The sequence below is a fragment of the Halyomorpha halys genome, unplaced genomic scaffold, assembly GCF_000696795.3.
Source record: "Halyomorpha halys isolate HHAL.00 unplaced genomic scaffold, Hhal_1.1 Scaffold158.1, whole genome shotgun sequence".
In the NCBI taxonomy this organism is placed as follows: domain Eukaryota; kingdom Metazoa; phylum Arthropoda; class Insecta; order Hemiptera; family Pentatomidae; genus Halyomorpha; species Halyomorpha halys.
Genome location: NW_027107138.1, coordinates 133,207 through 148,051, shown reverse-complemented (window position 1 = coordinate 148,051; position 14,845 = coordinate 133,207). Strand labels below are relative to the sequence as shown.

The following is a 14,845-nucleotide window of genomic DNA, read 5'->3' as shown; positions in this document are numbered from 1 at the left end:
AAAAAAATTTCAATAAAATTATTTAATTCATAAATTTAAAACAACGATCTGGTGCTAATAAGGGAAACTGTTAAATCATGCTTTTTAAATTTTCAATCCTAAAATTATGTCATTCTGGGCCTTGTCACCAAATTTCATAAACCTTGACGCACATAAGCGATCAGTAGCATTACTTGATATCCTGGATTTATTTTAAGGATATCTTGCAGCCCAGTCTGGATTCCATTATCTATCTCTCCTGAGGCATCTTCCATTTCTGTAGAATGGTTACTACTGCGAATACCTACTCTGTAGTTGACTTAGCTTTATAGAAGCAACTCTGATATTTCCTGAAGACGCTTTCAACAGAGGCAGAAATTTTTGGTACAATGTATTAAAAATAACCTTATAAGCACACGGAAAAAGAGAAAAGCTGACATTTTTCGCAATCTAGGTCTCTCTTCTTTTAGATATGGAACAAAACCATCTTATTCCAAGCTGTTAGAATCATTTATACAGTAAAAAATATTTTTACTAATATAAAATCCACTGGAGTACATCTTGGTGAGGAATTATAGTTTCAGGACTTGATGTGGAGCGTACAACTTTCATTAGGTATGTCCAGGTAGCCGTTATAATAGTCATGTAGATCAGTCTTTTGTAATGGATTGGAAGTTTAAACCGTTTGTCTAGTAAATGTTGTAATAGTCGGAACCGACGAGCAGTTTCCTGTCTTTTCAGTCTTGTATGAGGATTCCATGTCGGTCGTTTGTCCAGATGTTGTCCTAAGTAACGGATCTGTTCAACAGGAATAAGTGGGGTATTATTAAAAGATACTGTGGGACAAGACGAAGGTTTACGACGAAGGGTGAATATGATTTGGTGGGATTTATTGAAATTAATCGTAATCCTCCAGTTTTGGCACCATTCTTCAAGGGTGGTGAAGTAGGATTGGAGGGTTTGGGATACAATGGAAGGCATCATCATTATTTATTGACAATAGGCATGTGTCATCGGCATACGTGGTGAGAATAGTGTTGGGATGTCAGCTGTATAAAGGATACTATCCTGAGGTAAACCAGCAGACTGAGGCAATAGGGATGAATAATCTGTCGATCAAGAGCATGTTTTACATCAAGAAAGACTCCCGAGCAGTACATTCCGGGCTCCGATGAAGACGAGACATCAACCACACTATATCATTGCTGGATAGTGGAGTGGGTTGTTCGGAATCCAAAGTAGTGATCTTGGATAATGTGGTTGGAATCTAGAATGGGGCACAGGCGTTTCAAGATGAGTTTCTTAAGGAGTTTGCCCGTGATAGGTAACAGAGAGATAGGACGGTAGGAGGATGGGTGTTCTGGTGGTTTTTGAGGTTTGGGAATCATTTTGATTATGGATAATTTCCATGGGTCAGGAAAATATGTGAATCTGAGTATAGCATTGTAGATGTAGGTGAGGAATAAAACAGATTTTTGAGAAAGATGTTTTAGAATATGAGATGTAATTAGGTCATAACCGGCTTGTTGGAAGGTAACTTCTGGATGATGTTGGATATCTGATGAAGGATGAAATGATTTAGGTGGCAGGGTCATTTGGAATGGGGTATCCAATTCTTCTTCAATGTGTTCAAGGTGGGTTGAATTAAGGATGCCAGGGTGTGGTTCAAAGGTTTTAGAAAGGTACTGACCGAATATTTGAGATTTTTCTTCGTCCGATTTTGTCCATGTTTGAGATTCAGTAAGAAGTGGGTGATTAAAATTCTTGAAGTTAAGAAGCATCTTAGTAGTCGTCCATAAAGATTTGTCAGTAGTCGTGAGGTTTTAGTTTAATTTTGCGTTTTGAATGTTTTTAGTTCTGTTTTAAGTTTGTTCGTCAATTTAGTATAATATGTTTTATCTGTTGGATATCTAGTTCTGTACCACTTCCCTCTTGCTCTGCTTTTTTCCTTTAATAAGATGCGAATGTGCTGTGGCAAGTTAGTATGTACGGTATTATTAATTTTACTGATAGTTGTGTTGTCATATATGCAGCATCTTATAGATTCTGCAATGTTTTCTATGGCTTCGTCAATTTCATGTTTAGTATTAAGTGGAATTTTCAAGTCCAATTTGTTTTCCCTAATCATCACAAAATTTGTCCCAGTCAACTCTTTCTTTAATCAATGAAGGAGGCGAGGGCTTAGGTACGAAGTTCGATTGTAAGAAAAGGATAACTGGATTGTGGTCTGAGGAAAGGTCATCTGTAGATTCGATAATGGTCCGGGAACAGGAAATTTGGGAGGTGATAAATATATCTAGGATGTCAGGACGATTCTTGAGGGATGTAGGCCAATAAGTAGGACTCATGGGCGAGAGGATGGAACAACTATTGAAGCTAGTGACACGGGAAAGGATATTACCACGGATATTGGATGTACGACGTCCCCATCGTTGCTGTTTGGCATTAGTCTCCTCCAGCAATGGAGCGCGATCCGAAGGATTGGAATAAAGGATCAAGGTGGTTGTATGTCAGGGAATTACCAGGGGGGCAGTATACTGCTGATAGTGTTAAATGATTTATAAATGACGAGTTGAAATGATTACAGAGGTTGAGTGGATAGCGTCAGTTTGAATAGAAGGAAGGAGGGCATGGCATAAGGATTTATGGATTAAGATGCAGCATCCGGCGTGTGAAGTGTAGTCTGGGTCGTCTGATCGATAAGTAATGTAGTCACGTATGTAGAAATGTGACCGTTGAGTAAAGTGAGTTTCTTTCAACAGTGCAATGTCAATGTGTTTGTTGTGGAGAAATGTATCGAGTTCATCACGGTGGCTATGTAGTCCATTAGCGTCCCACAAAAGGATAGCTTGGGTTTTTGCACTCATCGTGGGAGATTAAAGGGAATTTTGGTAAGGATTCTAGTGAGAAGTGTGATAAGCGGTTTATATCGGGTGGATTTTTCTAAAACTTAAAATTGAATTAGTTTTAATAAGTTGAAAATTGAATTCCAGGCTTGATAATAGAAATATGAGATAACTTAATACAATTGTTTTCCTTATAGCGCTTCAATTATGGATAAAATATTTGGTTTTTAATGAGTAATTAAGTTTTTTACGTATGTTTGCATAAATGTAAAGAATATATAGAGTGTTTAATTAGAATCAAACAAGGTCAGGTAAGCTTTCCATATATTAATATTATTAAATGAACAATAAAATTGTTTATTGCAGGCTTTGGGTGTTTACTGCACGATTTTGCATATTTAGGGTTTTTTACTAGACGAAACTCCTGTCTAATTATCACCTTAATCCACTCATGTCTTCTATTTAAAATGTTTTTGAACCTATTTAGTTTCTAGTGCGAAAGAATTTCAAATTTTTGGGGAAATATCTCCTTGCATGATTTAGTGGGATGTCATAGAGGATCTCGAAGCAAAACTATTTATAAAATGCCTTGTACAATCCAACTTCCGGATACCCAGGGACGCCTCCATGTTCCAATGTTATGAAGAGTAGAAGTGACTTTACCCTTCCTGCCGCTCTTAGTATTCCTGACATCCTTCTTCTACCAAACTATCCAGTTCTACCATCATACATCTCGGATGTCCTTAAATTAAAATCTTCTGTTCATTTCCGCGATACTCGTTTCCGGTCTTCAGACTTCAGACAGCCCACCGAGCCATAGCTTTTGACATATCGTTCCTTATCAGATCCTCTATACTATGGAATTCCATTCCTACTTCCTTCTGTTGCTCCATTACTCTTCCCACCTTCAAATCCCGCTCATTTTATCATTTCCTACTCATCCAGTTCCAATAGAATTAAAATAGATGTTCCTTATTCACAATCATTTAACAAAAACTGTTGTATTAGTTCTGTAGAATTTTTTACTTTTAATTAGTATTGCTCTCGTGAACACTTTTTTAAAGTTATTAATATTATTGTTACGTTGAATCATAGGTATTGTTAGTATTGTTGAATCTTAGGTAAGTTGACTTTTTTCATTGAGTGGCGGTCCACAAAATGACAAAAATTAATCCCCACCATGGTTAGAATAGGTTGGGCACTTGTAGGATTAGTAGCTTCCATGATATTCGTTAATATATATAATTAATAATTCATTAATATAAATTTACTAATTATTAACTTTTCCTTATTTTGGAAAAAATGCTTTTTTATAACCTGTATATCGCGAACAAATTTAACGTAGAGAAATTTATCAGGGCTCATTTTTTTTAATCATATTGAAAATTGGCTCTACTTGCTATGCACTAATCTGCTATTCGTTCGTTTCTTATGGTATCGTTCCTGGTTTTAAGGATATAGAGTTTATTTTCTGAATAAAATATTAACGAAAATTTAAGAGTTTATTGAATGTATAGAACTTCCGAGGTACCTACTTCAATACCTCAAGAAATATTGATAAACTTGGCTAAACCTGTTGTACGGGACAGGTAAAATTGAGAGTAATTTTAATACAGAAAATATCGGGCACAAAATAAGACAAATTTTTATTGGGAAATATGACTATTTCGTTGACCAATAAGATTTGGTTTTAATCGTCTTTTGGTAGCAGGAAATTTTTTTTCCAGTATATGCTAGGAATACTTTTGGTCAAGACAATCAAAAACTTTCTTCTAACCGGACACTTTTTGATGCCAGGGTTCCTGGTTGATGTATTGTAAAAGTAATTAAAAAAAAAATAGTTATTTATACATATTTTAGATATTGGTATGGCTGTGTTACATATACTTGGTTGCTATGGAAACATTACATAATAAATGTATTTGACTAAAAATTTGTTATCATTCAATTTTAATACACAATTAAATTGAAGATTAAATAATTAAATTTATTACTAGAAAAATCTAGAATATTTGATCGTAGAAGAAAGTATTTTTTATTTATGCGAGAGGTGTTATTTCTTATATAAACAAAAGTAAAAATTTTAAATTTTGAAACAAACCCTAAACTCAAATTAAAACTTTAAAAATTATTTCAAAAATACAAATAAAATTTTATAATTTTAATCAAATAAATGATATTTGAGTTTTGGATATCTGATATTCACTGCTAGTGTATGACTTCTATTTTATGTTCCACTTCACAACTAGACCGAAATAATCTCTAAATACTTCTTTACAATTTTTATAAATACGCTAAAAAGTACTTACCTCATTTGTATTATTTTATTGCAAATTATTGATGATTACGATCACTTGGATATAAAGTTTTAAAATAAAATAATTTTTTTTAAACCATACAGGTTTTGTCTTTATGAGATCTTAGAGGGAACTGCACCCCTTCACTTGATCTAAAGATACACTAATAATAAAGAAAAAATTTAAGTCTTTTTTCTTTTTAAAACATCACTTAACAGTTTTTTTTTAATGTTTAAAATAGTTATTGATTATTTTCAAAGTCTTTTAAAACCTTAATTCACTTTATTTACATAAAATAACATTACCATTAATATTTTCAAAAAATGTCACTGCCGCAACATTTAGCCTGCGCAAATAGAATTTCGATCATCATTTTGTTGATAATAGCCTATGACAGTGATAACTTCAAGTATAGTATTATTCTGTAATAATATATATATATTTTATTTTTTTCACTATTTCTTGTACTAGGTTATATAAATATGTCTATTAAAAATTTAGTTATAGAGAGAAACACAATAAAAACAACTGAATTTTTGTAACAGAGTTTATTATTTAAAAGTCAATTGATAATATTTACATAAAACTATATATATGCACGCACATATATATTTACATACTTAGATGCATGTCCAAATGCAGGGATATATGTATTTATTGAAATGTAAAAATTGGCGAAAAGTGGTTTGATTCCTACATTGCTGCAAATAGCTATGTATAACCAATTGCTTCTGTATTACAATATCAGTTAACTGACAATCTGGGCCCAGTTTCATAATGAAAGTTAATAGTATTAGTTCATAATACAAGTATAGCAACTAGTGTGGTAATTGCACTTATACTTAAATTTTTCATAATAGGGAGGACTAATTAGTGATATTATTGGCGCGACAGACCATTGAGGTCCTCAGACCTCGCGCAATGTACGTAGGAAATACATCACGCATCTCTTGACGAGGTTTTCTTAAAGTGGTTTCGTCACTCCCACGCCTATTTTTGTGAGGGCCACCCATTGGCTTACGGGCCTCACAAAAGCCCCGGTGGAGGTTGTGAGTGAGTATTGCACATTTATATGCTTGAAAAAATCCCGGGTAGGACCGGGGACTCGATGTCGTAACCACGCTGCTTCCGTGACCCCCTTGTGATATTACAGGAGTTAAAAAGTACTAAAGGACGAGTTACTATTGTACAAACCAGTGTAATTGTATTAGGCTAAATCGAAAAGACTAATAGTATTAGTTTGTACTTTATTATACAACACGGCCCTGGTATCATTGTTAATGTACAAAGCTGAAACATATTACAACATATAGTTAACTAATATAAATATAGGGAATAAAGCATATGGGGACTTAATTATGAAGTAAAAGGAAGTATAAATTAAGCTCAAATCATATTTACATCTTAATATTGTATATGTATGGATATACAAACATGTTTTAACTTGATATATACAGCTTTTCGTTTTTTTTTTTTTTTTTTTTTTTTTTTTTTGCAGTAAAACATAACACAAACCATCTAACAATGAATGTTTTAAAAACCAGCAAAATATATTTTGATGGGTATGAATTATATTATATATTATATATAACAATTCAGAGTGAGAAACTAGTAACTTCTCGTATATTATAAATATGAACATATTCAGGCAAATGGTGTATAAAAATATAATGATAAAAAAAAAGTAATGAATGAATTAAAATGTATTTGAATATTTGAAGATGGTCAGGGTTGTGGTAAAAAAAAGAACAAATAGTTTAAAACTATTTAAATGTCCGATGTTTCGCCCCACTTTGCAGGGCTTCATCATAGTACAAGAGCCGGGAAGAAAAAAAGGCAGTTATCTCACCCCAATTTTTGATTACTTTAATGAAAACTATCAAAATATAATCAAAATTGATGCGTCTGCAGTATAGTATAGTTCAGGGGAATTAAAAATGGCGGCGGTTTCAAAAACCTTAAAAAATCATTAATTTTTCATTCGGAGCTCTATATCTTAAAAACTACCAATAAGACTAGAAAATGTTGAAGAACATTGTCTAAAAAGTAAATTTGCTGAAATATTTGTCCTAAAAGAGGTATTTCTGTCCTATAGTTCAAAAACGGAAGGTTGGACAGAAGGCGACAACTATTTGTTCTTTTGTTGATTGCAACCCTGACCATCTTGAAATATTAAAATTTTTACGGTCCACTGCATATACACATTTATATAAAAATGTATTTGTGTTAATTGCAATTTCAATGAGTTGTTGCCCGGCTAATAAATATTAAAATTGTTTTATAAATAAAATTTATCCATAAATTCGGTATCACATGAGAATTCTTTAAAATACAATATATGATAAATTAACAATTTAACAAGCTATATTGATTTCAATTCATTTAATATCTTTATACCTTAAAATTAAATTATTAACAACAATTTATCATTCGAGATAATTACAATTATATATTACATTATATAAAATTATTCTCCTTCTCGATTTAACAACACTTTTTCTCTCTCATTAAAAAAAAAAATATTTAAATAGGAAGGCAGCAATTTGTGATCTGTGTATATAACGCTTCATTGCACATGTACAGGTTTAAAAAACTTATAAAGTTATGTAATTTTCTTGCTAAATGAGCGCTAATTGTTGCATCTTTTCTTTATGAACCATTTCTCCCATCTTTTTGACCTGCTTCCGATCCTTTGCTCGTCTATTTTGAAACCAAATTTTTACCTGTAAGAAATTTCACAATTATTAAAATCTAATAGAAAACAGTAAAACTAAAAAAAAATAATTTTAATTAATTTTTAAACTTAATATTTTTTCAGAAGTTTTAATTTTAATAATGAAGCATGGTAATAAAATTGAAAAAAAATTAATTAAAATTAAAATTTTTAAAAATATCACAAATATAAGAATGTTTAATATTTACACTTTTATGCAAAAATATTTTAAATCGGTTATATTGGGTTAAGGGATAAGTCTGCCTGGCCACCTCCTTGCATGACAGTTGGTAATAATTAAACTTTCTGCACTAGGCTAAGTCACCACAGCTTTAATAATAAAATTTTATCTCACTTAAAATGTTTTAATATTTAGGAGTGTGAACTTACCTGTCTCTCAGAAAGGCCAAGAGATGATGCCAGTTCTGATTTTCGCCTGATTGTAATATATTTGGAAAAATGAAATTCCTTTTCCAACTCAAGCCGTTGATGGTCCGTATAAACCACCCTGTATTTGTCCTTTGTCCTGGTTTTACCTGTAACAAAAAAATTAAAATGATGATTAATTGGTGATAAATAAGGGTTTTTATCTATTAATTTTTTTAAATTTTCATAACAAATCTATTAATATAAAATATATTTATTTTTAATTAGATTTATTAGCACAGAAAGTTTTTTTTTTTCCAGAAGTGGACGGGAATATAAAAGAATGTGTATTTATCAAGACATAAAATAAATTAATGAAATCAAACTTGTTAGCTGGACATGATGTTAATTGATGTTCTAAAAGATGCCTGGCCATAATTAATTTTGTAAGATAGTTATGTTTGTCTAAAATTTTTGCAATTTAACTTAGACCTAGGGAATAATTAACGTCTTATTTTAACAATTACAAATGTTGTGATGTATTAATCTAATAATTGGATATAAATGCATTAAAATATATTTAACTATTTGACTTGTGAGCAGATTAGGATCAAAATAGGTCTGTGGACTTAAGACCTAAATTTTGTTTAAGTTAACTTTTTTTTGTACTATTTATTGCTTAAATTACTGAGGCATATTATATTTTTTTTCAATACTGAAGTTTAAAAAAAAACATTAAATCTCTTAGAAATATTTTCAGATTTCATAAATCGATTGGCTTAACCCTTTATCCATGGGTAACTGTGATAAAAAACGCAGACAACTGAGAATAAGTTTGAACGAAAAATAGCGAAACAATCATCATTAAATTGAAGTAATGAACGTAGTGACAGTTCAGTTAAATATTGATAAAAAATATATTTTTTTAAATAAAAAATTCGCCATTAATTATACTATTTTTGTGATCATCAGTCTTCTGAATTAATAAAAAGTGAAGTTATTGTTAAATATATGACTGAATAGCAGTAGAAAATATGACTATTGTATTTTTTGTTCCACTTACAACGAATAAAAAAATTACATAGCATAAATAATAAAAAAATTACAGCATAGCTCGGTCCTCCGGTGCTAAGCGCGTACTGTAGTCGGAAGGGCCAATCATTAAGTAAATAAAATAATAACTGGAAAATACAACAGGTCAGACTAAATGACGTCTAAAATGTGCCCTAACAGCATTTAGGATGTATACATAATATCAGATAATTTTTAGTGCTAAAGAAAATTCAATGAAGATGTTACAAAAATAATATTGTAAATGACGGATAGTTATGGTCAGAAATACAAATAAATTATGAGTTTTTAGCAAGAATAGAATGATTAAAAAGATGAGAAATCGAAAAACTCAAGCTTAAACTTTTTCCTGAGATCTAGATTTCCCTAAATAAATTCACGAACTATTGATTTTTCAATGCCTTTTTTAAAATGTTGTTTTTAAAAAAAACTATATCTTGAGAACTATTGAACGTAAAAAGTTATATTAGGGTTCATATTTTAGCACATTTGCTCTTCTTTAAATTATGTTCTATTAGGTTTTCTAGTGCTGTAGGCAGTTTTGAAGATATGGGGCTCTGAATGAAAAATTATTTTTTTTTAACGTTTTGAAACAGCTGCCATCTTTTATTCCTCTTAACTATACTTATACTATACTATACTATACTATACTGCAGACTCATCAATTTTGACTAGTAATTATACATAGTTTTTATTTAAGTAATTGGGGTAGAATAACTTTTTCTCCTCTTAGGCTTTAGTACTAATCAATTACGTTTCTGCACGATTCGCGATTGTGATAGAAATATGATGATTTTGGAATCACTTTTAATTATTCAGTTATCTGTTAGTGATCTGGTCGATATTGAACAAAAGAGGAGAGCTATATTGATATAGAGGCTTAAGGTCGGCTGATACACGAAGAGATGATAGGCTGAGCCGAAGACGATAAGGTAGCTTACCCGTCGGCTGCGATGACAAGGGGCGGCCCCTTTCATCTCAGATAGCCACAACACCGCTCCCTTAATCCAGTACACACCAGATAAAAATACTTGCAGGTAAATTTCCTCCGACCCGCTACAGCTGATGTGCCATGGACGTAAAAGCGGAAACTATCGACGTGCCCGTCCGCATTTAGATTAAATCGTCAATTTCCTTATTTAAAAGGAATAACGCCTTCGAATGAAGCCTAAAATTTATTGCCGCTTAAGGTAAGATTTATATAATTGAGGAAAGTTATTTTTCAAAAGTAATCATATGTTGACATAAACTACTAATGCATTACTGTAGCTTACAGTCGGAAATGTTTTGAAGAAATAAGATTTATTGTCTTGGGAACAGCACACTTGTCCTCAAAATCTGATTTCGTGACTATAATTTTTAAAAATATTTCGCTGTACCGTAAACGTCTATAGATTAACTGGCTAATATAAAACATTTGTCAAAAAATGGAAGGATTAGTTCTTGTGATTATGGTTCCTTTTAAAATTTGACATTAGTAGTATTAAGGATGTTTGGAAATTTTTTAAAAGTAAACTGGGATTAAAAATAAAATAAAAACAATTGTGAATCTTTTTTTAACTAGACCTATCGGCAAATAATTCGTTCCTTCCCTAATGATTATACAGTTTTACTACATTTTATTTGAATTTTACAGATAAATTTGGTTTCGTTAAATTATTTTCCCACACCGCTAAGGATTTTATGTATTTCTGTTACGATAATCTCTTTTAGCTCTAAATAAAATCAGCTTTGTTTCTGTACTTTTTACTTTTCTAATGGTTCAATGAATGAGGGAATCTGTCGTTCTTTAACAAGATAATTTTGTTGCCACTCTGAAAGGCGAAACATTTTAATTATAAATTCTTATTTTTCTGCTGTGCGAATATAATTATCGTTCCTTTAAAATATGTATACATATATAAACTGAAGTTAATGACTGATCCCTAAGGTTGGAAAAATTCTTTAATTCTTCAAAAAACGGAAAGAGATATCTTCTGGCAGTTCACAATAATAAGCATCAATGCATGGATGCATTATTTGCCGAAAGCTTTCTTTGATTTTTTGCTTTTGAAAATCGACACTAGGGTAAATCAGCAACAATTACAGGCAAGCTTGTACAGGCCAATCTAAATACCCAGTCCACACACATGCGTGGACACTTCCAGTTAGGCAAATGTGCAGACGGGCCTTTTTTTTCATGAGTAGAGCTCATAAAACCTACTGTAATTGTTTTTGAAATTATTTGTATGGATTATTGGACAATACCAGTATTATTTAACATATAAGCCTAATAAAATGTTCATGTACATAACAATAATAGGGTTCATTCGTATAATTATATAAATATTGAATTTTTTGACAGTAGACTGAGTGCTTGATAGCTATAGGTTTCCACTAAAAAATGAATCTTGGCAGGCCATAACACTAGTAAGAGACCATACTAGCAGGATTTGGTCGCGCCCTACTCCTATTTCTATCATATTCAATTATATTTTTACATATAAGCTAAAAGTTAGATTGATAATTTTCGCAAACCGAATCTAGCTCTATTTCTCAGAATGAGGACTAAAATCTTAAGATTCTTAATCTTTAACGATCAATGTTAGTCAGGAATAATTAATTCTAAAAACCTTGGACAGAATAATCTGTATGAACTCCTTGTAAATAAATTAAGATTAAGGAATAATCTTTTTTTAAATTAACTTGTAATTTTTCCTTAAATGTTGATACTCTACACTTCCTTATCTCGTGCATAATACTTAATCAATTTATATAAAATTCAAATGTATGATGATATTACATCATTTATACGATTCTAATTCTAAGGCATAGCTATTAGAAATATAAAACTCTTCCCTAAAGTAAATTGCAAGATACAAAGGTTCTCTATATTATATACAACGGTGTCTACAAAATCGAAAGTAGTGTGTAATGCTCCGTGCGTATTCACTAAAATCAACAATGGAATTCATATTGTTTACATCGGATTGGACATTGTCGATTTACACCTGAGCGTAAAAAGTTTAAAACGCAGATCTAACACATGTTACAAGAATGACCCAAATTCGAATCAATTTAACAGAATTTAGAAACAGTGGGTTCCTTCAATGTTACAGGACAAAGGAAGAGAGTCGACATTATATTTTAAGGTAGTTTTGATAACGACAATTATAAGCATTCGAATAGACATAATTTCTTAATTAATACGTCCCATCTAAAACTAAATATTAAAGATTTAATTGCTTGACAGATAACATGGGCCGTTAAAAGCAAAATTGGGTTATACTTAAGTTGTGTAATTCTCTTTATATTACAACCCATTATCATAAAAAAATAATGATCTAAATAATTACTGACTGTATAAAGTCATCGTGATTAGGAATAATTATTTATAAGTGAGAATGTTGTTATTCCTAACCATAATCTTAATAGAACTGATGTGTTGAATATCTCCGCTAACTCCAGTTTTGACTTGTGGCACTTTTGTATTTAATGGCTCACATAAGTAGCGACTTTTAGACATAAAATTCTAATATTATGATTTTATACGGTAGGCTATAAGAAGAGGATATATTCAATATTATTAGGGACTTGGCCAAACCAAACGGAATTCAGAATATTTGTGAACAATATTGATTTGGAACTTTAGCTATAAAGAAATAGTTTAATATTTCAGGGCATTAATATTGCATTATTGGATTTTAATGTAATTTTTATTTGTCTAATTTTTAATGCTTTTAATTTTTTTTTTTTTAATATCTGACATTTAGTTCCTGTTACAACACTACTTGTGTTAGTATTCACATTTTATAATGTGTATAACATTTTCAAATGAACTCATCTGATGTAATTAGCTATATTGGAGAAAAAATGAGGGAAACAAGATATCTAACTAAATATTTCTCTTTAAAACGAAAACTGGATATGATACACTATTTTCCCTATTCGTATGATTGAATCTTCGATATACAAGCAATCTTTAAATTTTATAAATTTATTAGGTTTTAAGGAGATGAAATACAATAAACTATAAATAAATATAAAATTAATACTAAAACAAAATTTAAAAGTTATGTAAATATATTTTTTTTATTGGCAAATAAGATTTAATTTATAATATATAAATTATATATTTAATTTATAAATGAAATATGATATATTAAAATATTTGGAGGCCCCTTGATAATAATACCCGGTGACCAAGGCAACCCCCTCACATCCCTGTTTCTACGCCCTTTAACAAAGTGATTTTAAAACAATATCTTTAACAGTTGTAATTCGATTTATAAATTAAAACTTCATATAATCCACAAATGACTAGATCCTCCATAAATAAAACTTGATTGCTTGGCCTTGGTGAATTAGTTTTTATATAATTTGTACAAGGTCAAATTATGGAAACAATAAATGAGGTTGTGTTGAAGAAATGATTGGTGTTAACAGTTGTATGGTTTGTTTGACAATGCAACAGGCACCCACCCAATTTGCCTAGAAGGGAGAGTTGTGGGGTACAGCGGCAATTACCGCAATGGGTCCCAAGCGTGCTGTAGACGGCTCCTTCGCCATTTGCTCCGTTTAGCATCCAACCACCCCCTCCCTTGGTGATTTAATATTTCCCCACCCCCACCCCTAGGCAATCACAGTCCCAATCGCTCCCTAGTCACTTATAATGCTCACCCTCCATCTAACTTCATTTAAACTATTTCCCGATTTCCTGTAAAAACGGCATGAGTCCTATCTCTCAGTTTTGAAAGAGTTTGATACTCGGAACGTTAATCCTTCTAAAATGGTATAGCCTCTTAGAACAGGATCTTGCAGTGGGTGAATAAATGAGGGGAACTGAATAAATAATTATAGTGTAACCCCTCCCTTTCACCCAGAATGATGTAGCCTATAACTATTCAGAATAACGAGAAATTTGAGATTAGAGATGGGCTGATTAGTACATAAAAGATTATTGATAATAATGACTGTTTACATCGGGACCTGCTCGTGCTATACTTGAGGTATCTCCAGTGTATTTTAAGATAATACAAATTATTAGTGTGGAAAAGGGTGGGCTGAAAATGGTGAGACTTTTCTGGCTATTATACCACTTGATAAGTAAAAATTATAGCTGAAAGCCGTACATTTAATTTGCAAGAATGATGTGTGAAAAGCGATCTATTTTCGCCATACCAGCAATTTAATAATAAATAGAGATGACTCTCCCAAGAAGTATTAACTAATGGTGCATAGGCTGGGGCGGCATTGCAGTCGCAGCGTCTACGGGGTCTTCCGGTGTCCGCGGCAAGGGTGGGCATCAGAAAATGAGACCCCCGACCCCGACTTTACATAAATTCAAAAAATAACCGAAAAATTCGGATTATTTAAATCCGACAATCACATTTATAAATTCTCCGTTAATATGGTATGAAACAGCTCCCTCGTAAAGCCATTCTATTCCTTACCTATATTTATAATGCTACACTCCGATCCACCTATTTCCCTGACCCTTGGAAAATGTCTATAATAAAAATGTTTCCCAAACCCTCCAAGCCACTTGAATATCCATCTTCCTACCGTCCTATTTCGCTCCCGCCCATTATGGG

General features: G+C 31.7%; 1 protein-coding gene across 1 annotated transcript in view; it reads right to left on the bottom strand.

Annotated features, from left to right (window-relative positions):
• Positions 1 to 6,637: 6,637 nt before the first annotated feature.
• Positions 6,638 to 14,845, bottom strand: part of cad (caudal) — a 36,391-nt gene continuing 28,183 nt past the window's right edge. Inside the window, exons 2-3 of the mRNA XM_014417490.2 lie at positions 8,226 to 8,371; positions 6,638 to 7,845 (exon numbers count right to left, since the gene is read on the bottom strand). Of these exons, the coding sequence (XP_014272976.1) occupies positions 7,741 to 7,845; positions 8,226 to 8,371 (251 nt within the window). The 3' untranslated portion in view covers positions 6,638 to 7,740. The remainder of the gene's footprint in view (positions 7,846 to 8,225; positions 8,372 to 14,845) is intronic.